Raw genomic sequence first — 27,614 nt, forward strand, 5'->3', positions numbered from 1 at the left:
CAAAAAGAACTTACTATGATATGGTGAAATTTGGGGTATTTTCTGGATGTGAGATGATACGGGCGAATCAGCGTTTATGCAGCCGGGGCAGCGGAGTGATTTATTGTGATGGCGAGAAACAACAAATTTCTTTCCGGTCTGAAAGCACAGGGATTCCCGCAGTGTGGACAGTCTCTATTTAAAGGAACAATGCCGTGGTCTTTGAACAATTGAAGGGTCTCATTATCTATCCCTAAATTCGCAAATTACGTCCATATAAGACAGGCAACAACCTTGAAACGTCATGCTGAAAATGAAACTGCTGCGAGCAAAGCAGCAGAGCGTGGCCTCATTACCGATGGGAAGACAAATTAGTGAGTGTCTAGGCGCCTAATTATCTATGACATGAAACATTTGCACAAGAAATGATTACCTTATCAGAACTCACAGATGAAAATAAAGAAAATAAACAGTAATACAAATAACGCGTCCGAAGGTTGTCCTATACAGTATAGTCTGCATTTAAGCGGTCAATTGAACCCATGGAGGTCTGCGTAAAGTGAGAAACACTTAAATGAAATAACAGAACATATGGGATTAATTGAAATAGAGACTGGGCCGACCTCCAGACTCCACTTTTGCCAACAAAATACGTACCTTGTAGTCAAAATAACATCTTAATTTTATGATGGTATGCACACACAATTAATAATTAAGAGAAATATCAATAATATTAGGTTTTTTAACACTTAATCCCCGGGTGGGGGTTTGTGGATGGGTGGTGTGTGTAAACAAGTGTGTTGAGAGCGAGGGATGTACTGTAGTACTGTTGATACAGTATACTGTACTACAGTTTAGTGTTGAAGATGGCTACACCGTCACTGTCTCCTGACGAGGAATTGAGTCACCTCACTGATGAGGAATATCTTATATACAGAGCAAAGGAACAGCAGAAGAAAGATCCCTGTGCAGCCAAGTGTTGGATGATCACGGCTCAAGCTCTATTCCCAAAGAATTTCGGGATTCAGGTGAGTCATACCTACATCCACTGGTGTTTGGACTTATAAATGTAGTAGCGATGATGGAGTATAATTGTGTCCAATAATCCGACGTGAGCTTTTCTGTCTGTCTGCTGTGGCCCTACTTCGTAAGATGACTGACTGTAGGGTCATTAAAGCTCCAAATTATATCTATTTACTTACCTTATTAATCTTATGGTCACTTATCACTAGTATAAATTTGTACTCGTTTTGAACTTATTCTCGTCTTTTTAAAATTGTTCAGAATGATGATAGTGATAAATGTCAACCACACATATGTTACCTCTCCATAAAGGCTTGTGGCGCTGTAACAAACTATGAGGCAGGAATGGAGTGTAGTTTGATTATGGCATAAACTGGGGTAGCAGCAAACCTTACCTCAATAAGAATTAACCGTTAATATATAGGACTAACCCGCCAGGGCTGCATAGCGCCGATGTGGCCGTATCATCTCACGTCCAGAAAATGCCTCAAATTTCACCATATCATAGTAAGTTCTTTCTGTTTAATATACCGGGGAAGTTAGGTAAGGTTAGGTCTGTTCTTCATACCCACAAATGTTAAGTAGTGTTTTTTTTTTTTTAATATTAATTTTTAACATATTTCCACAAACTACAACAGTGTCCACTATAATATAACACTGAAAATCCGGCATTTATATAATTGTTTTCAATCAATTTCGCTCACGGGTTAGTCCTATATAATTACCGAATTAACATATAATCTGGCTGATTATTGTCTCAGGGCTCAACACTTTTAAAATTAATGAAGGGTTATTTATGGTCCACAATGGTACAGTACAGTACAAAAAGTCCTGGCAAGGGTAAACTTTAGTTTGTGGACTATAGATAAATTGATCTCTCGGGATCTATCTGGACTTAATACTGACCCTGAAGAGACAACTGTCACAGAAGGGTCGTGTCCTGTGAGGTCTAGGGCGTCCAGGAACATAACATAAGAAAATAAGGAGTCTGCAATAGGCTGGTTGGCCTGTGCATGGCAGCTCCTGAAGGGGGTCATAGTACATGGAGAAGCCCTGCATGGTTGTGCCACCTTAGTACAGAACAATACAGGTACAGTAGAGTACAGTACAGTACAGGTACAGCACAGTACAGTAGAATACAGGTGCAGTACAGGTACAGTACAGTAACAGTACAATAGAGAGAGTACAGTACAGTACAAGTACAGTACAGGTACAGCACAGTACAGTACAGTAGAGTACAATACAGGTACAGTAGAGTACAGGTACAGTACAGTAACAATACAGGTACAGTACAGGTACAATACAGGTACAGTACAGGTACAATACAGTAGAGGTACAATACAGGTACAGTACAGTACAGGTACAATACAGTACAGTACAGGTACAGTACAGTACAGGTACAATACAGTACAGGTACAGCACAGTACAATACAGGTACAGTACAGTACAGGTACAGCACAGTACAATACAGTACAGGTACAATACAGTACAGGTACAATATGGTACAATACAGTACAGGTACAGTACAGTATAGTACAGGTACAATATAGTACACATACAGTACAGTACAGGTACACTACAGTACAGGTACAGTACAATACAGGTACAGTACAGTGTAGGTACAGCACAGGTACCGTATATGGAAATTATTTTGTTCATTTCCACTGAGAATCCATGACTTGTAAATATTTTAACTGACAATTTGCCCACATGACCTCTAGATAGTTCGTGTGCACAGTTAGATCTTTGGTAACTATTTGTTGTTGACTGTGCTCATTGTTAAGTCATCAAGTTCCCTATATACCTGGTATATATCTTATATAATCCATGATTCACTTGTATAAATGATGCTGTCTAATCTTTCCTTCTTGCTGCCTCCCTCACAAATATTTTTCTTATTTTTTTGGTATATTGAGAATAATGTGATGATTTTCTCTTTCTCTCTCCTGCCAGTTTGAAGTATACCAGATTGAGAAAGCTGCCAAGAATGTCAAGGAAGCAGCAAAGTGTCTCAGTGTATTGTAAGTGTCATGACTCCTGTGTTTGTATTGTGGGATTTTGTAAGTACTGTACTGTATTGGGTTCCTGAAAACCTTTGATCTTTTGTGAGTCATTCTTGGTAGAATTTAACTCCTCATGGGAAATAGCCGGTTAGGATGTGGATCTCACACAACTTGGCCTTCTTCACCTATAGTATTTTTACTAAAGAACACTGGTATTCAGACCTGATGGTGTCATCAGTAGAGTACACATAGTAATACTGTATATAACATAGTGTAAAAATGTGGAAGGAAGGATATACAGTTCTGTATTGTATTGTACAATATATAAAAGAGTGGGCATCGTGATCTCCTCACAGCTGACCACCAGCACTATGAACAGCACATCTACCTACCGTATAGTACACCCATTTCTATCAACCTTATCATATTAAAACTATTAGCATGTAATAATTGTAAGAATACTTATTAATTATATAATTTGTGGTAAGGAATGATTTATTGAGAAGATATACCCTGTATTCTCCTCACAACCAAAAGCCTCAATTTCACTTTTCAAACTAAATTTTCACTGTTTCTTGGTGCAACAAGTGTTTGGTAAAACATTTGCATGTTTTATTTGTACTCATTATGCACAATTTGGGGCAACAACAAATGGTTACAGACAACAAACGAAGTTTCCCCCGCCTATCACCAGATGGCAGCCGGGGTCTCTTGCCTGAGGTCAATGTCGCCTGATGCTGAGGAAAGGAAGAAAGGAGGTGTATGGAAGTAAAGAAAAAAATGTGAAGTGAGGAAATGGGTCGATTGCATATTAAATTGTACTGTACTGTGAATGTCTTGTTTATTGAATGGGCACAAGAAGTACAAACATATTTTGTTTTGTTTATTTAAGGTATGGCGAGACTTGCATTGATACGGTCACACTTTTGTGATTATAGTAAGGGACTATTGCAGGCTGTGCAGATTATGTACAGCATTTGCTTGTCCTAGGCAAGTGACTTTTGAAATTTACTGGCCCAGATTTTTTATTTTATTTATTTATTTTATTTTATTTTTTTGGGGGGGTATAAAAACAAGGTAGATGGCAGAAAATTAAGAAGGTGAATGGTGTTGATGTTCAGTTAAAGAGAACTTGCAATCAGTGAAGATGACATAATAAAGAATGACTTGTTTTATGGCTGGGGTAGGAATGAAGGTGATTGTAGTAACACCAAAAGTATTGACATTGGTGGCTGGTAATAATAATTAATAATAATAATTAACGGTTTATAGAAAAAGTTCTGCAGCCCGAAGGCTGAAAATATACATTGGACATAAATGACTTATTACATACATTGGTGGCTTAACAAAAGCCTTCATTAGAGAAAGGTAAAGGAACATACAGTGAACATACAGGTTAATGTTTACAGTGGAGGTCACGTAGATCTTGTACGCTGAGGTGTTGAACAACAGACACGTAGTGTAGTAACTCCCTCACAGATGGTGTTATGAGGGGCCTGACGTGGTGTAGTAATTCCCTCACAGATGGTGTTATGAGGGACCTGACTTGGTGTAGTAACTCCCTCACAGATGGTGTTATGAGGGGCCTGATGTGGTGTAGTAACTCCCTCACAGATGGTGTTATGAGGGATCTGACGTGGTATAGTAACTCCCTCACAGATGGTGTTATGAGGGGCCTGACGTGGTGTAGTAATTCCCTCACAGATGTGTTATGAGGGACCTGACGTGGTGTAATAATTCCCTCACAGATGGTGTTATGAGGGGCTTGACATGGTGTAGTAATTCCCTCACAGATGGTATGGGGGACCTGACGTGGTGTAGTAATTCCCTCACAGATGGTGTTATGAGGGGCTTCATGTGGTGTAGTAATTCCTCAGAGATGGTGTTATGAGGGGCTTGACATGGTGTAGTAATTCTCACAGATGGTGTTATGGGGACCTGACGTGGTGTAGTAATTCCCTCACAGATGGTGTTATGAGGGCCTGACGTGGTGTAGTAATTCCCCCACAGATGGTGTTATGAGGGACCTGACGTGGTGTAGTAATTTCTCACAGATGGTGTTATGAGGGGCCTGACGTGGTGTAGTAATTCCCCCACAGATGGTGTTATGAGGGACCTGACGTGGTGTAGTAATTTCTCACAGATGGTGTTATGAGGGGCCTGACGTGGTGTAGTAATTCCCTCACAGATGGTGTTATGAGGGGCATCACGTGGTGTAGTAATTCCCTCACAGATGGTGTTATAAGGAACCTCACATGATGCTGTAGCAACTCATTCACTATGTGGTGTCGTAGTATCATAGGGACACCACGTGGTCTGGTGTCACAGGACATCACTCACTCAAGTGAGTGAGGTATAGTCCCAGGCCTCCTTATCGTGGACAGATTAACACATAGCTGGTGTTGTCGAGTCTCAGGGGCAGTTATCACTGGGTACCTGGGACCTTACTGTGTGAAGATTAGCTTGGGTACGATTCAGCTATTACTGTTGAGTTGTTTTTCACTGACTTAAGCACTGTTCACCTCTGTTCAACACTGTTCACCTCTGTTCAACACTGGTTTCATTCCTTTCCTAAATGAAATAGTAACTTCTGGCGAGAACTTGTTGATATTCCGGTGGGGAGGAGGGTTCAGGGGAGGGAGTTTGTATGGGCCAACATAACAGTTGACCTGGCTGCTCCCAGAGGAGCGCCAGGTACGTCTTGACCCTTCGGTGGTCAAGGATGTTGTGTGCTACTGAATGACTGTGGAGACTTATAGAGAGTAATAATTTGTCTTGGTTTCAATGAACATAATAAATTTTTGGGCACCCCTGTATGCTGTAGACTCATGATCTGCATTCAGGCCAGTTGTAGTACAGTACTGTATGCATAGTAGACAACCTGTTAGCAGACTTAACAGAGCTTTAGATCAATATGATATACAGTACTTTAGTATGGGATAGTATCAAGAGTACAGTACGGTGTGCGCTGGTGGAGGTCCTGGAGCCACACTAATGTAGGAGCCTAAAGGTGATCCAGTATTAATGGAAAATAGTTTTGAGTGAATCGTCCACATGAGTACAGGTATAATGGTTCAAAAGAAAGCAAATTAAAGAACTGGGGAAAACAGAAGGAGAATCTAGATGGAGAGAGTCTGATGCCAGACAATGTCAAAAGTTCTGGTGATATCAGGAGAAAAAAGGTATTCTGATAAAAGCTGTGCTTGGTTGATTATCATTGCTGAATCCAGCGATGAGCAATTTTCTTTATTTATTTGCTACAGTTATTGTTTCAATTTAACTTAGAAATGTTAGCAAGGGTACACATCACACTCTTTGTTTTTTTGTGTGGTTCAACTTAAGAAACATAAGGTTGGTAGATAATGTATGTAGGATTATAACGAGTGTTAATTTTTATTAATAGGTTACGAGACTTTGCCCCCGAGCCGTTACTGTGGAGGGAGGTAGAGACAATCATGTCAGCTTTACGCCAGAACAACCCAGACTCTCAGATATCATTCCTTTCATATCTCTTCAATATGCTTCCTAAAGGTGAGGTTCTCAGTACTGTGCCTTTATGAGTGATTACAAAAGGAAGGATTGATCCTGAAATCACATTTAACTGCAGAGCCCAGAACATGACACCTTGGGTAGGGTACAGTACAGTATAGTATACTGTAATGCACTTACTAACTAGGCCCAAGAAGCTTGACATTAATAGCCTAGACTTATCTCAATGAGTTGTACCAACCCTGTTGAAACTACTGTACTGTACAGTGTAGCCCTAAAAGTGGTTTTGGAAGCAAATATTTTTTATTCACTTACAGCAGGCATGGACAATCTTTCCTCAGTCATGGGGCATATTACAATTTAAGTATTTTTCTGTGGGCCAACCCACCTAAATTTATTTCCTACCTAACCCAAAAGTAATGTTAATATTGTATTAGCACGGACAGTGAAGCAGTTTATCATCACGTCCACCTTACAATATTTTCAGTTTACAGTCTTCTTCTCATTTATGAAACAAATCCATCAAAATAATATTTTAAGTAATATATTAATGTTTCTTAGCATTTAACATAAGATGGGTGAAGCAGCCTGTGAATACGTTGATTTTCTTACAGTTAGAGCATTTGTCTTATGAGACACACCCACCAGAATAATGTCAATCTTGGTGCATGAGGAACTACAATGAAACAACCTAACATCTAATCAGACAAGAATAAATAGAAAGAACAAACGGCCAGGCATGACGGGTGAAGCACTATGGAGAGAGACAGTCTGTCAACAAGGAAGAGACCTCTACCTTTGACTACTGCCCGTGACCCCACTTGGACTTACCTAACCTTAGTTAATTTACAAGTGACCCACTGCCACATAGCAGCTAATCCATCAAACAGACAGCGCCAAACTTGACCCATAAACTCACACAAGTTAAAATGTTTATATTGTTGACTATATATATTTATTTCACTGTTACATTTTAGGAGTTGCTTACTCTTTGGTGATGAAACAGTAATGAAGTGTGTGTGTGTGAAGATTAGTCTTTTTATAAATATTGCTTTACACACCATAAAGTGGCTGCATCTACCTGAACCGTGGGCCACATTAAACAGAATTTCTCAATCACTCTGCAGGCTGCACAAAGACGTCACAGAAGCTGTAGTCTTTTTTTTCTGCCTGACATTGATAGAATAATAAACCCCGCCCCCCATTAGTTCACACGAATGTTCAATTAGTATTGATATCACATATAATTCTATATACTACAGTATAACTGTTAACAATACCCAGTTATGGCTGAATTTAATGTCTGCAAAGATATACCAGTAACTGCTTCAAAACATTTCCTTTCAATATATGAGTGGAAAAAAAATGAAATAAAGAATACATTACTACGGTATACAGTATTCCTAGTTATGAATTATTTTACACCAATCCTCCATAAATATTTAAGATGTGTTCTTAAAATCCTTGATTATTGAACAAAAATCAATGTATTTTATCTGTAAATACAGTCTTTCCTCGACTTACGACAACCCGGACATACGACGGCCATGGTCGTATAAAATATTTTTCACATTACGTATTTTTGAGTCCCTACGTTAGTGATTGCGCTGTGTACTAACAAAATTTTTGTTTGTAATTCCCCCTATAATGGCTGGCAAGCATAAAAGTGAGAGTTCTCATGGTGCTGAGAAGAAAAAGAGACACCCATTTTAGAATTTCTATGTATTATTTTCGCCTTTTCGACTTCTGCCCAATTCGACTTATGACCTGGTCGTCGGGACGGAACCCCGTCATAAGTCGAGGAGAGACTCATACTGTACACATTAGGTTTAGATTAAATGTGCTTCTTGGTAACCACAGAATAATACCTTGTACAGTACAGCACTGGACCAGTCCTCTCTGTAAATATTATGTAATGAGGTTCCACTGTATATTGTCCAGTTCAGTGAAAATTGTTGAGAAACAATATTGATTATAAGGATAAATAAATTCCTGCCCACAGATATACATTGTTTGTATGATTTCATATTATTTTTGGCATACTGTATCTGATATGTACAATACAGTATTGTCTTTTATCATATAGATATCCAGTTGGGGATGGTGTTGTCTGCAGCTGAACGTTCTCAGGACACAATGACTCGCTGTCGTCTTATGCTCCTGTTGACCACCACCTTCCCCGAGACCACTGCTCACCATGGGGTATGTTAACATAAGCTGCTGAATGGTATTAACAGGACTCTTTAACAAATGCCTATTAAGATGTTTCTTTGTTTTACAAGTTCAGTTATAATTTAACATTATGGGTTCCAAGCCAAGGGCCATACAGTATTTAGTAATGTACCGTACAGTATACAGGGGTCCTCACTCTACAGAGCATGTATATTGTACTGTGTGTCATTTCACATAAACTTCGTCTGCATCATCCACTGTTTTATACCAAGTCTGTGTGTAGCTGAATATGATGTATATATACTGTAGTACTAAAAGAATCTAAAGTAATGTTAAACTAACATAATAAGTAATAAAATGCCCCACGAGTGTTAAGTTTCTACCACGCCAGAACACTTCACCACTCTCACAACTTCACACTAATGCCATTGTTGTGTGTAAATAACTACAGAATTTCCACAAAATCGTTCCAGTGTGCTAGTGTGCCTTATGAACAATTAAACTACTGTACTCTACTGTATATTGAACATTACTGTAGTAAAGAGATATAAGATGAGAACAAAATAAGAGTGTGTGGGAGAATATCGAGTGGTATGGTAAGATAGGTGGCTGGACCCCGTTAACATGACAGTACAGTATGTGGGAATGGTATTAAGTGACTTAAAGGGATGGCATTAAGTGACAATGAAATATTATTTACAGTTACAATTGGTGGACAGTCTGCTTGCTGCTGAGAAACATTGTCCCGGGGCACTTAACCCATTCAGAAGGATGCTTGGTAAGTTAGGATTTAGTGTTTTTCAATAAAATTGTGCCTAATACTCAAGGTATTTTTTCATATAAATTTTGTGCTTTTAAATTTTAGATAGTACAGTACTGCACTTATTGGGCAATATAGTACAGCACTGTACTTATTGGGCAATATTGTGCTGTTGCTTTTTTTTTTTTTTTCAAGGACAGATTACTGAACACCACTCTTGATGAGAACCATCAGTTTTAACCCAAAGCTGATCTACAGCAAGTAATGTATGTGACTGGAATCTAAATATTATGTACAGTACATTAAACAAAAATGAATATCTTACATCTTTGTAGATGATGATTCCTGGTGACATTATAATAGAGGTACAGTTGCTAAGAGGGAGACAGGTCTGATACACAAGCTTGTTCTTATAATCCTGCATTGTCCTCCCTCAGTAGAAAACATACCACTGGATCAAGCACCTCAGTGGAATGCTACCTCTCTCTACACTCCTTACCCAGCTGTGTGATGCCCCTAAATTTCATATTGCACATCTCTTGTGCTGGCGGTCACGCAGTTCTATATATGAACTTTTTGTTTGGGTGAAGATCACGAGTGTATGAGCGTTTATTGTTCCAGAAGACCTTGTTTTGGGGTTGTTCAGTATGTTAGGCCTTCAAACCCCAGCAAGGTCCCAGTGCAATGCAGTATTCATGTTGTCAATACTGTAGACAGTTTTATCCAGCTTCAATTGTCACTCTATTATCCTAAGAAGATACTGTACTGTACTGTACTTAGATGTTGTTAAAATAGGGACTTTATGATACAGTAATTGCCATTATACTCTTTGGTTATACAAGTTACTTCTCCTCAAGATCTTGTATGATCTTCATTTACTGTACAGTATGGTAATAATCTCTAGTGTTGTATCCACCTATGTCCTTTAAAAGGACATAAGGGAATATAATTACCTTACTTAATAACACTCAATTGAGTGTTTTAATGAGGACAGTTGACTTACTAAATTGTACAAGTTGTGAGTTGCACATTTTGTACAACTAAAATAAGTGGCCTATTCTTGAGTATGTTACCATCTGAAATGATATAACACTGGATTTTTGTAACACTCATGTACCACTTACACCAGGTTGGGGTTATATACAGTACAATGCTTCCCAGTAAAAGTTTGGCATTTGGGTTTCATGTAAGGAGCCACAGAACTGTTGAGCCAGTCTGACCTACTGTAATCACTTGGTAAAAGTTAGTATCTGGCACCTCTCTCAGCTAGCTAGTAGCAGTCCAAGGCTGATTGTATGCATCAGTTACCCATGAAAGAAGCGAGAGTGAGGTTCAACCCTGTGTTGTTCTCGCGCTGCCCTTATCAGCCCGCATCTCAAAACTAGTTTTCTATCCTTCAAATCTCAAAGGCTCGACCATTTATAGGCCAATTCCAATTAAACAAAACTAAGTACAGTAGTAGAATATATTGTGCACGGCTGAACATAAAGGCTTTCTTTATTGTGATATCTCCGTTAGCCGGAACAGTCGGTGCAGAGCACTTTCGGGAATGAGAGATTTCCAGGTAACGAGACGACTCTCCCAAAGTTGGAAAAAATCCCCCATTCCCGGAATTTTTTTTCCGGAATTTCTGGAAAATGCACCCGATTTTCATCTCCCAAACCCGGAAAAAAACTCCCCCATCGGAATTTTAAATTTTCTTGAAATTTTCCAGGAAATGTGCCCCTCGGAAAATCGTACCCAAAGCCGGAATTTTTCAGAAAATTCTGGGTTTTGGAAATCATTTTGGGGGAAATTTCTAGTCTTGCTATAGGAGAGTTCTGGGTCGGGATTCCGTATAATAGGGATACAGTATTACCGTATTTGGCCTCTGGTTTATTATTTGCCGATTTATCTTTGTAATTATTTGGATGTGAAAATGGTAAGTTAGTTTGGAAGAAAATTCATGAACCCAAAACAAAAGCGATAATCAGAAATATCTATACTGTACTGTACTGTATGCCACGTTCAAGAGGAGTAAATTATCTTTACTCCTTATAAAATTCAATGTAATCTAGCGAGAAGTTATGAAGAAGTAGGATTTTGAAAATTGATAATATAAGGGAAAATAAGGTTATCAGGGATTAGGCAAAACTGATTCAGAGCAACAATGTATGACCAGTGTCCTTAATTGATGTCAGGAAATTGATTTTGAATGATCAATTATATTAATGAATTTTGTGCTTCAGCTGGATGCTCCCCTTAATGTTGTTAAAAGTGAACAAACTATGACAATTCTACTGTACTGCATAGCATTGTTAACATTGTCAAAATTAAAGCTTTCTTTTATCTTCCATCCAATTTTTTTTCGAAAAAATCACCAATCCCCTATGCAGTATTCTCTCTCTCTCTCTGTTTATATAAAAGAGGAGGGGGAGGAGTTCAAGTTCATTAAGTGAGGTGGTAGTGAGATTACATACTGTACAGTAATGCTCAGACAGAAGGAATAGGTAAGGTGCTTAATTCTGTTGTTCAACTATTTATGGAATATTTCATCTGATACTTGTCCTTTAGATGTCGGACATGAAGGAGTTTTCTTTACTACACAAGCGATAGTTTAACGGTGCTAAAATGAAACAAAGTGCTAAGTGGAAAATATGCCAAAACTGGACAAATGGTTCAAGCAACAAAATGGCAGCAAGGAGGGCATGAAATGTAACATACGCCTGCCAGTACTGTACTGTACTCCCACCATGTGGTTAGGTGTCTGACCTGATCACTCCACTCACCTTCCCTTGTACATTGCCAGCTTTCACCACACCTCCAAACATTTCTTCATTGCCAAATTCCTCTTACAACTCGATAAAAATTTTCTTAACAGTATCCTTAAATTTCATAAAGCAATTGCTTATGAAATTTAAGGATACTGTACAGATTTTTTTTTTTCATATATTACATGAGTAAATGTGAAGAAACTGAATAAAATGTTCTGGCATTAGCCAAGTAAAAAAATTGAAAGTGGTTCCCACGGTGAAGGAGTTAACTAACTAACTTGAATTAATGGATTGCAAATGTTCACAACGCTCAGGTTATGACTGCTCGCTCATGATAATTACTACACAAGATTTTTTTTTATTATTTTCTTCCAGTGTGTGATTTATTGCCAAGATTGTTACAGACGCACGGACTGGAAGTAAGACCAAAAACTCTTTATAGTCTTCTGTCCAGAGCCATTGAATTTTATGTGGCATATGTTACCACTTCACCAAAAGTCATGCAGGTTAGTGAAGCCCAACATATTGTAATACACTATGTACTGTACTTGTTTACTTAACCACTGTGCTGGCATTAGCCCAATAAAACAGTAAAGAGGCATCCCTACTGTAAAAGGGGTTAAGAAGTAAAGCCATTTCCAGTAGTATGTAAGAGTGGAAACGTGCTTAAATAGACATTCTTGAAGATTATGCGACCACAATCTTATATAAGATTCAGGAACTTGGTTAAGGTCATTTTACTTGTATGTTAAGACCACTGGTGGTCTAAGTCTTTGTAATCGAGTGAAAGTAGAGCTACTAGTCAGCCTCAAAATGTAATCACAAGTACAATGGATTTGTGCAATACAAATTCATGTTAATTTCAGGCCTACAGTACTTGTATTACTACAATACCTCTTTTTAACTTTGCTGTTAAATGTTCATAATTCTCGGTCAAACGGCAGCTGTTGCAGTATTTATTTATACAGAGGTCTTCATTATATGTGGGGGGTGTTACAGAGATATGTGACACAGTGAAGTGTTTTATAATGAGCAACTTTTCCCCATAAGAATTACTGTAATGTAATTAGGGCTACAGGTGTTAACCATTATATGATGTGATTAGGGACATTGAAAAGCTATAATAAGGTGATCGATCATATACATATTGATATTTATAACTTATGGGGGTAAAAAGGTTCCGTTCCTGAGCCTCTGAAGAGCCAGAGTTAACACTCACAGTGGTTATTTTTCAATTCCTAATTTCGGGTAGACCAACTTTTTTTTCTTTTCTTTTTTATGCACACACAATCTTTCATGTTTCATACAGAATGAACAAAAAGTAAATATTATTATAAGGTCTAAAAGAAAGGGAGTAAACATTTCATATGTGTGCAGGTCCTGCATGAACACGGGGGAGTGTGATTCTATTGTTTTATAAGGAATTTAACTTTTTTATTTTGTTTTATAGATGCCTGTTTATCATATGGAAATGTATAAGTATTTTTTGTTCAGTGTCTTGGATGTATTTCAGGGAGTTCTTGATGGTGATGGAAAGATTGATGATCCATGGCAACAGCTGTTCACTGTTGTCCAACTAATTGGCTGGAATTTGGGCTGGGACCTGGCATCTGGATTCCAGAGTACCAGGTATGTGTGTTTATCCATAGTACTGTAGTGACATGGTTGCTAATAAAGGTGATCATCACTTACTCTGCTGCACCATAGCAAACCCTGAGAGACCATAACACCAGACCAAGATGACAGAAAATATTGATTTTTTAACTCACATTGGTGTGAGATCTTGTGATCAGCCAACATAATGTACTGTACCTGTATTGTAGTCAGGTTATGTCACAAGATAGGCACTGAGATAGGTTGATTAATGAAAAAAAATAGTTAAAAAGATGTGTATTTCAACTACAAATAAAGGGTTAGGGACTGGAGGCCCAAAACATTCACCATGATGGTTTATTTTCTTAAAGAGCACAAGCAAGTAATGTGCAGTGTTCTGTTACACCATAGAAAAGTGAAGAGAACTGTACAGCCATTAAGAAAATTGCACCAAAAAAGAGATTGTAGCAAAATACAACACACCCTTCTGCTGACCCAGCCTTCAATAGATGTAGCAGTACTATACAGGTACAGTAATGCTCAATGACTGTTGCCCAGATTAACCAGCAACTTGAGGAAATTTTTCGCGAGAAAATATATGTATTCTTACCTCATAAAAAGCTCCAAAAACTGGGTAGGAATAATATTTTTGAAAGTCTTTATCAATATTTGCTGGGTCATCAACACTCTTATCACTTCACATCAAGCTGCCCCTTAGATGGACAGCACAAGAAGAATTATCACTGCGGCCTTTAGGCATGATTGCATAACACACAAAGTCGGAAATAATGAAAAAACTCAAAGTCAGAGACACATGGTAAGTGTAAACAAGAGCAAAGGTGGGATTAAGGCGAAGGCAGCACTCAGAGCTTGCTCTTGGCAAGAATTTGCACGACACCAGCACCTGCCAAATTCAAATCAGCGCTGCCACTCTTCTCCCAATCGTCAGATCTCTAGGGTATCAACCAAACTTGTGGGGTAATTCCCATACTGTATATGTAATCATCAGTTATGTGAATCGGAGGTTATTGGGGCGACAGTTTTCAGGGTATACCTGTATAGGAGGTCCCTGACTTACGAACGCCCACTGATACGAACGGTGTTAAACTTGAAATTTACAGTACCTACTTAAAACATACATACCCGGTATTCATTTTTTTTACATTAATTTTACTACAGCTACAAGCAGGGTCTTATTTTCTTCAGTTTCTTATCTAGAAACATCTTCATTCGTCACGGGTGTTGTAAACATTTACGAAAACAATGCCGTCTCGACTCCTCTTGTGTGACCTTATTATTATTGATTGATATTGTATAAGGTGCATTCGTAAACATTATTTAAAAAATATACAGTAGTTTTGCATTTTTCATTAATTGTATTGTTTTGGGGGAAAAGAGGGTAAAAGCCACACAAAAATTATGAAAGGGTCACACTAAGGAATGCATCTCATTATTATTACTTTATTTTAATGGTAATTAATGATTCACCTTACACTGCAATATTGGAGGACACATTAGCGTCGTTATTTAAGGCTTTACTGAACTAAAAATGTCCAAGTGATTATATTGCTCACCATAATAATCAGCTTAACCGCATTTTCTGTCAAAAAAAAAAAAATGATGTACAATATGTTAAAAATAAAGATATGGTAATACAGGTTGTACCTCTCTAGTCCGGCATTCTGTGGTCCGGAAACTCCCGTGGTCCAGAACGATTTTAGTTTGTCCAATAGGTAGATAGGCAGCTTTTTTCTTTCTTTTTTTTTTATCTGAATTTTTATTATTATTACAGGAGTATTAAATTTTTGCCCCTCAGGCCCCAATGTGGGTCAGTGACCTATGCCCGGGCGGGCTAATCCCCGTAAAAAATAACCAACAAAGCCGCGGGAAATTAAGGTTTGTTTACATCCGGCAGTTCGGCTGCGCTCTCTCTCTCTGCTTGTCTATACAGAGTACAACATTTAACCCTTCAATATATATGAGCAGTAAATAAGTGTTGCTTTCATATTCTTATGTAGAGTAATGACGATATGTTTTCACATGTGCACACTTACATACACGCAGTCTCACTTTTTTTTTTACCATTAATGGTTAGTTACTTATATTGTTCCATTTATTAACATTAAATAACATTACAGGTACTTCAAACAACCATATTAATTTTTTTACATTAATTTTACTACAGCTACAATCAGGGTCTTATTTTCTTCAGTTTTATATGTAGAACCAATCAGTCACTGGTTTTGTAAGCTTTAACATAAACAATGCCGGCAGCCGTCTCGTCTCCTCATTATTAATAAATTGTATTGTTAATTTTGCACACACAAACATTAATTCAATAAAAACAAATTCAGAAACATTAATTAAAATATATATGAACAGTAAATAAGTGTTGTTTTCCTATTCTTATGTAAAGTAATGACGATATGTTTTCACGTGTGCGCACTTACATACGCGATCTCTCTTTTTTCTTTACCATTATCGTTAGCTACTTCTATTGTTCCATTTATTTACATTAAATAACATTACTTAAAACAACCATATTAATTTTACTACAGCTACAACCAAGGTCTTATTTTCTTCAGTTTTATATGTAGAACCATTCAGTCACTGGTTTTGTAATCAACGAAAACAATGCTGTGTCATTTCCTCGTGTGTTTTAATATTCTACGTATTACTAATGAATTGTATTGCTCATTTTGCACACAAACATTAATTCAATAAAAAAGACATTCAGTAATAAACAATAATTAATCTTTTGTACATAAGAGAAATGACGCTGTTTACACGATTATGCACGTCGTCTGCACGTTGGCGGGTCGTTCAAACCCGTTGAAATTCAAGTTTCCGCCGTCAAAATTTTTATTTATTTTTTTTGTGTTCCAATAAAATACGTTGAATTAAAAACTCGCGAATTTTGAGAAGCTACTATACGACATTTAACTCTTCAATATGTCTTCAAAGAGACCATGATGCACAGAAAGTGGTGCTAGTGCTTCCAAGCATAAGCACAAGTCACTATCTATCCAGGAAAAGGGTGAATTTCCATGGTCCGGCACCGGTCAGGTCCCGAGGTTGCCGGACTAGAGAGGTATAACCTGTACAAGCAAACATTATTGCATGCAAAAATAATGTACACACATGCAGGATCATGCGGTTCCTTAGACTCTATTTACCGCGCCCTACAATTGAAGTGTCCAAGCACACAGGGAGAGGAGCGAGAGTGTGCCCCATGCGAGGGTGGCACTTACGAAGTTATAGTCTGCCCGCCTAGCTAGCCTCATATGTTAAGGATGGCTTCCACCATTGTGAGACTTGTAGAAATACTGTACACCTCTGAACACAATAGAATACCGTAAATCTTGTATGTACAGTACATCACATCATAATGCTTTTGACAATGTTAGTTTGTTTATTTCTTTCCTTATAATATTAAGTCTTCCAAAGAAGTAAATCCATAGTGAGTGCTGGCTGTCAGCAGATAGTGAGTGCTGGCTGTCAACAGATAGTGAGTGCTGGCTGTCAACAGATAGTGAGTGCTGGCTGTCAACAGAGAGTGAGTGTTGGCTGTCAGCAGATAGTTAATGCTGGCTGTCAGCAGATAGTGAGTGTTGGCTGTCAGGTGATAGTGAGTGCTGGCTGTCAGGTGATAGTGAGTCTGGCTGTCAGCAGATAGTGAGTGCTGGCTATCAGCAGATAGTGCTGTCTGTCAGCAGATAGTGAGTGCTGGATGTCAGCAGATAGTGAGTGCTGGCTGTCAGCAGATAGTGAGTGTTGGCTGTCAGCTGATAGTGAGTGCTGGCTGTCAGCTGACAGTGAGTGCTGGCTGTCAGCTGACAGTGAGTGCTGGCTGTCAGGTGTGACACTCCCTTGACAGCTGCATCTCACTAGTCACCACACCTTTGAGAAGGCTCCAAGCTTGGGGCACCTTCACAAAAGCGGATTTCTGGGTAGATCTTACCATTTTTCTTACTTTCATTTAATCATCCACCTGTATATCTTCAAATCAAATAAGCTATCTGCTCTGTTGGTCCTTAGATTTTATAAGTTATATATTAAAGTCATTCCTCCTGACAGCAACAGAGAAGTTATTCTACAAAGAATCCAGAGCTTAGTTGAAGGAGGAGCTCGCTTGGGAGGACCTAAGGGTGAAGGAGGTGAGGATGTCCGTGAGGTCCTCTACACAACACTGACTGTCTTCCTTCATGCTCTCATGGACTATACCAAGCGCCTGTACCCAGATTTTAATCAAGGTAAATACTGTATATGACACTGGTAATAAGAGGAGCAGTAAAGGATGATAAACGCCCTTAAAATAGCATCCTGTGTATGATAGTCCTTTTATAAACTGGACAACAAAGGTCAGTTTTGAAAATTGTAATATACTGTTCTAGAAAAGTTTCCTTTAACTGGAATACTTAATTGGTGAACAGTTAGTCTCATTAAGGAGAATTTCAGTTACTCAAAAACATTCTCATAGCTAGACAAGAATCTTCATGGATACACATACAAGTTTCTATATTTTAATGTTTGGCCATCACATAATGAACTCAAAGCATTGGAAAGCTATGAAATTTTTTTTGAAGGGTTAATGTTAGGCAGATAGTCTAAGATTACCTCAGGGGGTTATGACCTTGCATTACCAGCTGTTTCCACCTTGTGTTAGGAAGGAGATATAACTGAAAAACTTTGCTTCAACATACTGTACCTGATGCCAGTGCTGTGCCCATCCCTTGGTCTCTGCAGTGTTTTACAGGCTGGCACTTCTACCTGATAGTTCAGTATTACCTCTATATACCCAACATCTACACATTGAACCGCTCCTCACATTCCAGTAGTTCCTCTCTATTGCGAACGAATTCGATTGTACAGTAGTCCCTTGGTTAAATAGCACAATTCGTTCCAAAAAATTGCTCGTTAACCGAAAAACTCGTTAACCGAAACCATTGTTTCAATGGGTTTTTGGGTAATTGGTTCCAGCTCACCGAAAATTGCCTAAATTCAACAAAAAAGTAGAAAAGTACACCTACTTTGAGGTGTGTATGTAGAAGGCTCCTGGATGATGATGATGATGATGGTGGTGGTGGAGGAGAAGGGAGAAGAGAAGGCATTGGGGTGGAAGAGAAGTCACCCCATGGTGCCATTTCACCCATAAAATTTTAGTTCTCTTGGTGTAATTCAAGATTATTTTCTTTAAATCAACACTGCACTACATTATACTATATTGTCAATATGTAAAATAAATTTCAAAATGACCAATAATTTGCTTGCAGACACAGAAAAAAGCATTTAGTTGAAGAGAGTCTCAAGCAAGATGTTACCACCACTGAAAAGACACAAAGACTGACGCCTGTTTGGTGTGTTGAGAGGCTGGATGGCGCGCATAAAACTAGTTTCCTTACCTTCAATTATGTTCAATAATTGTTAAAATGACTAAAAAATTTAATATTAAACTTTTAAAATTATTGAATAGTACAAACTTCTTGATATTTGCTAAAATGGTAAGTAATATAAGCCCTAGAACCGATTACTGTATTGGCGGACTAATACTACAGCTGGTGGACCGCCAAATGCAAGTGAAAACATGTTGAGGTTGGCTCGTAAGAAACTCGTTAATCGAGGGATTGCTCGTTAACCGAAGTTAAGAATCTTATGGAAGGTAACTCGTTAACCGAAATCTCATTAACCGAGGGACCGCTGTACTATTCAATAATTTTAAAAGTCTTATATTAAATTTTTTAGTCATTTTAACAATTATTTAACATTTTAAATACAGGGAAACTAGTTTTTAGCACGCCAAACAGCCTGTCAACACACCATACAGGCGTCAGTCTCTGTGTCTTTTCAGTGGAGGTAACATCTTGCTTTAGACTCTCTTCAACATAAATGCTTTTTTTCTGTGTTTCCAGTCAAATTATTGGTCTTTCTGAAGTTTATTTTACATACTGACAATATATAATTCAGTGTAGTGTTGATTTAAAGAAAATAATCTTCAATTACACCAAGTGAACTAAAATTTTATGGGTGAAATGGCGGCATGGGGTGACTTCTCTTCCACCTCAATGCCTTCTCTTCTCCCTTCTCCTCCACCCCCACTTCCTTCTCTTCTCCCTTCTCCTCCTCCACCTCCCACTCAAATTCACATCAGCATCATCATCCAGGAGCCTTTTACATACACACCTCAAAGTAAGCGTACTTTACTACCTTTTTTTTTACTTTAGGCAATTTTCGGTGAACTGGAACCAATCACCCAAAAACCTATTGAAACAATGGTTTTGGTTAACGAATTTTTTCGTTAACGAGCAGCCTTCTGGAACGAATTGTGCTAGTTAACCGAGGGACCACTGTACACTAACTAATTTGTTTTATAAGTTTCCAATAATGCAACTGCAAATTAAACCTACTGTATATCTGCTTATTTTACTGTTTTGTAAATATAATGTGCTTGCTAAAAAAAAGTGAATGAAAATTAAGAAGGTAATCCTTTTACAGCTTTATTTTAAGACTCAAGAGACTTGCCCCCCCCCCCCTTCCATGAACATGCAGTATATATGCCACTGCTTAAAAAGAGCACTTAAAACTGGAAGAATGAGGTGTTGATTCGCTGATAGCACACACACACTGTTGTCATGGGCTGAGCATACAGCTTAGAGACACAAAGAGACATGCATGTTGCTTGTTCTCACATGGGACATTTGAAATGCTCAACTTTTGAGGGTCCAACAGGAAAGAGAGCATTAGAACATATGTTATTTTCAAACACAAATTGTTCGGCATCAAAATTTTTTAAAATATCTTTTCCAGCAGAAAACAGTGCATCAACAAGCACACCCTTGACGTTAGTGGAAGCATTCGTCTTTCCGGAATGTGAACGTGAAGAGTCGGTCATTGTGCCTCCCAAACGGTCCCGACCTTCATTGGACGAAGACCCTACCATTCCCATCATTACAGTTAGTCGGCCTACTCCGGCTGGTCAGGCTGTTACACCAGTGGTGGGACTGTCAGTCAACACTCCTGGTGGCATTGCAGCTGGTGGACTCTCTCAAGCACTCACTACTGCCATCAAATGCTGGGATCTTCTCAATTCTTACGAACAGCTACGTGCAGGTAAGTTTTTGGCTTTAAATTTCTCCTACATTACCAAGAATTTTCAACTTGACATATTTTTGAGAAACAAAAAACTAAGAATTAAAAGTTGATAAACAGAAAAAAAAATAATAAATTGATAGTTACAGTACTGTACTGTATTTGGAAAACATGATTGGTAGTAGAATGAAAAAATATACATTGCCTATAATAAAAAAAATTGCTCATGGGAGAAAGTCTCTTAGTATTCATTTGATTTTATAAACACCTGAGAATACTGTATCACAATTAAAGTATAGTCAAAATAAACTGTCAACACTTTTGGCAGAGTTTGTGCGACTGTTGGAGAGTCTTGGCACAGACCGGTGGTGGTGGTTGCGTGTGTTCACAGTGGATGTCTTGATATATCAAGGCAGACTAGCAGAGGCATCCAGGGAACTGCGTCACACACTCACCCAACGTGTCCATCAGCTTCCTACTACATTCATCAGCACTAACCTCAAATTAGCTTCAGTGCTCTATGCTTTAAATAATTTATCTGTGAGTTAATTTAATGAGTTTTCTGTCTGTACTGTACTCTGAATTAATTAAAGAGTTTACATAAAGTGAAGTAATAATATGTTTTATAAAATCTTAAGTAAACTTAAATAATGTTACAGGTATCTCTCATCAGAAAATTTGCCTGTATCTAAATGTTTTTACACTAAAGACAACGAGGATACATTCTAGTACTGTACCTTAGTTATGTTAGACCAGTGGTCCACAACCTGTAGTTCAGGGGTGGAACCACATTATGGAGCCCACTAGGGTTTATTAGAAAATTTTGAATTATTTAGGATTCTTTGTAAGAGTGAAATTAATGAAAAAATTTAATGACTTGATACATCTATCATGTACAGGATGTGTATATTTACCCTAAACTGGGCCCAGAAAGAGAGCCAGCTCTCTCACTGGGGGTAAATACACACATCAGGTCCAAGAGTAAATTTAAAAAGAATGTAACTGGTCATAGTTAGACATGTAAAACTGCAAATAACTGTACAGTATACAGGTCCACCACCCATTATCTGGCACCTTTGTTTCCTGAGCCTTGCCGGACCATCCGTTTTGCCGGATTAACAGAGGTCATATTAAGCAATACATCTCTGACCCACTAGCTATACACCTCCTGGTATCTTTAAAGCACCATAGAATCTCATTACCTTTTCTCCTTGCTTCTTTATATCATACACAGTTAATGAACCAATACCATACTGATCACGTAGCTGGTGTTAATCTTTATACCAACACTCGTACTTGCCTTTGAAGCCCTAGCTGTACAGTACCCGGTATGTGCAAAATAAGCTGAGAATCACACAAAATCAAGGGGCTACCAGCAACTGCAGAGTAAACAAAGTGAGCGCGGTTAACACGTAACGCCATCTGTGGCAGCCCAGTAAACTAATCTGAAGGTCGCAGGAATTTCGAGTGCCATTTCGTAATTTTGTCCGGATTAAAAGAGGTGCCAGAACACCCGTTCCTGGAAAGTCGGTGATGGACCTGTGCGTACATGATTTTTTATTATTTTTTTTTCTTGAATTTAGATCCAAAGTTTTTTCGCCCTCCACTATATTTACAATGATAAATGTAGCCCAGAGCCTACAAAAGGTTGGGGACCACCGTGTTAGACAAATAACCAGTGAGGAATAGAATAAAGTAAATAATTCTTAGCATATAAATTTTTTCACCACAACACTAATTTCATCATTTCAGAACACTTTTACGATAAACAGTTCATTATCATCCATCCATAATGTACAGTGGAATTGTGATAATTCATGAGTTGAGTACCAAAAGACATTGTGAATTATCAAATCATGAATTATATTTTAATTAATTTAAATGGAAATAATTACTTAGGCTCTGGAAGCCATAAAATATTAATAAACTGTTCCAAAACTGCTTTAACAAACATCATACAATAGACTAACACAGGTCTTGTACACAAAGTTCTATATTACTTTAATAGCTCCTTCCTTTCCCTTCTCATAATCATACTCTGGGTGACACCAATACAACATCAAGATGGGCAGGTGCCAGACTGACTGTGACCACGATGTATATAAACAAGGAAACAGGAATATAATACTGTACCACACGATAACTCATCTGGCATACAGTAGGATTTTTTCAGTCATGTGAAAGCATTAAAATAATACTGTAGTAATAGAGGTACAGTACGTACCTGTGAATTTAAGAGCATGAATTTGTATCTCATAAATTATCGTGATTCCACTGTACTGCAGACTGGGAATATTCCCATTTCACTGCCTTAAGAGCTCCACTATGTTTGTTGTTATGGTTTGAGGTTGGAGATGGACATACGGTACACAAGATGCACGGGTAATAGTCCATTTTTGGAAACTGAGCAAATCAGACCGGAGGTTGGAGGAAAAATGCACAAATGTGATATCCCCTTTAATAGTTTGTTAGGCTAATGCCAGACTACTAGAGGGGACCCGATACGCTATAATCTGAACTAGTTGAGTCTGGCATGTTGCGGAAAACTCTAGCTTGGTGTGATTGTATAATCCAGTGGTAAATGGAGTGAAGGACTGTTGTTTCTGTCTCACAGGACCTTTTGGGTCACTAAGAGAGGAACCATTGAAGCCTCACAATGGGAAATATTGTTAGAGTCTTCTGGTTCACACTCCCTAATGAATCAAAACTAATATGAGAATTCAAAATATGAATCCATTACACCTTCCTTTATTGAGCAGAATGAATTTTGGCCTCGTTCAGGCTCATCATTTCCACCTTCTTCTACTGATACAGTGTTTGGTAAGTGGTATATTACCCATAAATATAATTGCCACAATAATACTTGTTTTACAGGGAGCAGCAGAAGCCGTACTGGAAGTTGTGGGTCAGCTGCCCGGTTGGGTCGGTGTTGGCAGTCTGGCTGGGGACCTGTGTGTGTCAGCTGCTCCTAACCGCCGTCACCTCCATGTGTTGGCACTCACACGCCCACAATGCTTGCAGTTTGCCACCACTCTTCTCATACATGCTTTACGACAGCGTATTATTGTGGACAGGCACATGGATGACTTGTGCATTGGCCATCTTATTACACTGTTACAGGTAAATTGATATGAGTAAGTTAGAAAATGCTTAAAGAAAATCATAAAAAACTCATATTGGGCAGAACAAGAGTTTTCATTTCTCATCCAGTCATTGTGAAAATGTGCGGATTACAAAAGTCTGGGTACAAGGTTTTTCAGGAACTTAACCGTTTTATAAATTGGTGAATGCCTGTACCTAGTGGGATGGTGATATTTCATGTTTTTATACATAAGATTTATTTTAATGTGTTGTATAAGTATGCATCCTCTATTTACAGTATGAGTGGCCAAAATACATGAATACGTTTGAAGAAATTTTGCAAATTATTAGAAAACAAGGAGGCTTCTCATACCCTCTGTTTTATAGCTACATCATCACACCAGATATATTGGAAGAGTTTATGTTCCTGGCTACCAAAGAGGGAGGAAATTTACAGATGGACATCATTCCCATAAACCACAGCAACAAGTAAGTTGGCAAGAGTAACTTTGGGCAGACATATCATGATGTGACATTAGAGGGGAAATTATGATACTGTACTGTACAGTAGTACACATGTGAATCATACAATACATGGGTCAGAGCAGGAAGATAGCCTGTTGAATTTTGTACTGTACTGTTTTAGAAAGGGTACAGTAAACTTGATAATTTCCTGAATGCTTGAGACTTAGACCTTTGCTAGTGCCACTGAGTCATTGCATAAAGATGCCATAGGTTATATCCTTGAAGAATTGTCAAAAACATAACAGGTATTAACTGAATAGACAACCCCCAATTTGCACCTAAGCAAATAAGATGAATCACCCCTTTGTTAATGAGTCTCTACCACACGGTCTGTTATCAAAGACTCAGCAGTGTTCAGTTGTGTTTAACCCTTAAGCCCGGGGTTAGGATGTTGTTGGGGATAAATCGAGAAAAAATAAACTTTTCCAAAAATAATTATACAGTAGTACCCCACTTAACGCGGTCAATAAAACCCACAGGGTACCGTGTTAAGTGAAAACCGCGTTAAGTGAACAACAGAACATATGGGATTAATTCCAATAGAAACTGGCCCGACCCCCCAAACTCCACTTTTTGAAGACACATAACTATGTTGTAGTAAAAATTTTATCTTAACTTTATGATGGTATGAAAAAACAAGTAATATAGAAGAGGTTAGGTTAGGAAAAATAAAGGTTAACATAGGAAAAATAAAGGTTAGGTTAGAAAAACTAAAAGTTAGGTGGAACACTTAAGGTAGTAGAAGAGATTGGTCGGTGTACGGGGATGGAGGCTGGTTCCGAGGCAGAGGGCAGGCTACTGGCCCTCAGGTGAATCACCATTACTAGGTGCATCACCATCACTGTCACTTACAATTGTCAGGGCTTCCCTGACAAATCCCTCAAAGTCATCTTCACTGGCTTGGGCTGGCTGTGGTGGGTTGCGGGCGAAGAGTTCCGGGTTTAAGGGATCCCAGCTAACGGAGATACAGGTATTACTTATATCGTTTCTCACGATTTTTTTTTAATAATATATTATTATTTATTATATTTTAGCCCCCAGGCCCTGATGTGCATCATTGACTTGAGCCCTGGTGGGCTAATCCCATTAAAAAAAAAAAGTAACAACTAAATCATCAAGTACAATACTGTACAATTCTTCAACAGATGTTTCAGAGAGTCTCAGAATGTTTTAACAGGCATAAAGATGGTAAGTGGCAGATAAATTTAGGGAAGAAACTACAGATAGTCTCCATAAAGTTTAAAGGTAAATGAGGCATCAAAAGATTAACGAGGATGATAAAACAGTACATTCTGTAGATATACAATAGAGGTGGAAAGAGAAAATTTGTTGTGTGCCAAGAATGGATGTGAGGTACATTAGTACTGTATATACTAAGGCACTAAAACAACCTACCAAAAATCTTGGGTATCTTATATCAGAAGCAGATACTGAAAACTAATGTGTTCTTTCCTTAGTACCAATACATTATCCATATCTAATTGTTTATATTTGATTGACATCATATTCCAGAGAATAAAGTACCATTTTTTGCTGTCAAGAATATTTTCATTACTCGTGAATTTACTTTCAGACAACAAAGAACAATATCGACACGTGGTGTTGACAGAGACCTTAAGCATGATTTCAAGATGGGAATGAAGAAATTGATGTTACGCAGTTCAGAACCCATAGAAGGTACCATCATCACCTTCCTGACACGGGAAGGATCATTAGTACACGAAAATCTGATGTGAACACTGATTTCACACATCTTTTCCTTTCAACATGCAGTACAGTAACGTAGTTATTTTCATACTGGATCACCTTTTGTGTGATATATACTGTACTCAAAATAAATTTGTTTTGAAAATTCCATGTCTTCTTTTATTAAAAAAGACTCCCTATCTTATAAATTAAATATTATCTGTCTGAAGCATTAAGTTTCTACAAATTGAATGTAGGCTTGACAAACTTTTCAGTCAATTTACCATATACTTGATACTGTTACTTAAGAATTCTCACTCCTTCATTGTATTGTACAGTATTGTACTTTTTTTACATTAATCTAAATGACAATAAACATTATATAAGCTGAATTTTTGCATTCATATATAAATACACTGAAGAGTTTGGAATTCAAAAACAAATATTTGGAAATAACCAATTTTCCCAAAGATTTTCAGATTCAAAAGCCCTCCTAGTCTCATCACCTGACTTTGCCTAGGTTGATCAGCTGATGGTGTACTCATGCTGCCCACAACTGAACTGAATTGAATTGAAACAGTTTATTTAGCCAGAAAAACACAGATACAGAGTGGATAATAATAACAATACTGTATTATCATGGCTGAGCCAGTTGAGAACCTGAGCTCTTTTGGGCACCTGATACACAGTACTGCATACTATACATTTATCTCAAGGAAGTATTATGTAACAATTAGTATCATCTGGAATAGTACAATGGCATGGTAGTAATAAGAACATCTCGTAATGTTACCACGGTTATCCAAAATCCTTGGGACCAGATGCATTTCGGATTTTGGAATTTTTCGGATTTCAGAATGGTTAGTTTTTTTTTTTTAAACAGGGATCGGACCACCTGGGCACAGGTCACTGACCCACATTGGGGCCTGGGGGGCTAAAATGTAATAATAATTATAATAATAATAATAATTCATAGGTCTAGGTTGTGTTTCTCACTTTTGATCTTTTTTTCATTATTGTATTTCTTTATTATTATTATTAATTTATTGCTATTACAGTATTATTGTTATTATTATTATTATTATTATTATTATTATTATTATTATTATTATTATTAATTTTATTACTATTATTATTTTATTATTGATTGTTATCATTATTATTTTATTTTTGTGAATTTTTTTATAAAATTTATTTACAATGAATAATTATTATTATTATTATTATAATTATTATTACTACATTTTGCCCCCCAATCCCCAATGTGGTTCAGTGACCTGTGTCCGGGTGGGCTAATCCCAGTAAATAAAAAAAAATGCTCCACAAAAAACTTTCGGTTTTCAGAGGTTTTCGGTTTTTGGATAAAGGGTTGTCAACCTGTAATAAGAACATCTCATAATGCTACCACGGTTATCACTTCAATATTTATTAATTTTATTTTTGTATTTTTTTTTTTCGTTTTTT

The 27,614-nt window shown here is 37.7% G+C and overlaps 1 protein-coding gene across 3 annotated transcripts; it reads left to right on the forward strand.

The window, feature by feature from the left end:
• On the forward strand, positions 1–26,319 carry LOC121864471 (integrator complex subunit 10-like). Of its 3 annotated transcripts, none has more exons than XM_042363490.1 (13): positions 1–1,007; positions 2,956–3,023; positions 6,409–6,536; positions 8,581–8,696; positions 9,369–9,444; positions 12,555–12,685; positions 13,693–13,808; positions 17,850–18,025; positions 20,577–20,879; positions 21,187–21,398; positions 23,733–23,978; positions 24,238–24,428; positions 26,038–26,319. In XM_042363490.1, the coding sequence occupies exons 1-13, from the start codon at positions 846–848 to the stop codon at positions 26,198–26,200; spliced, it is 2,088 nt and encodes a 695-aa protein (XP_042219424.1). In that variant the 5' UTR covers positions 1–845; the 3' UTR covers positions 26,201–26,319. The 3 variants fall into 3 exon arrangements, with proteins under 3 accessions (XP_042219424.1, XP_042219425.1, XP_042219426.1); XM_042363491.1 differs by having other exon boundaries at positions 20,580–20,879; XM_042363492.1 differs by lacking the exon at positions 6,409–6,536 and having other exon boundaries at positions 869–1,007.
• The last annotated feature ends 1,295 nt before the right edge of the window (positions 26,320–27,614 follow it).

The sequence above is a fragment of the Homarus americanus genome, unplaced genomic scaffold, assembly GCF_018991925.1.
Source record: "Homarus americanus isolate GMGI-L3 unplaced genomic scaffold, GMGI_Hamer_2.0 scaffold25860, whole genome shotgun sequence".
Classification (NCBI taxonomy): Eukaryota; Metazoa; Arthropoda; class Malacostraca; order Decapoda; family Nephropidae; genus Homarus; species Homarus americanus.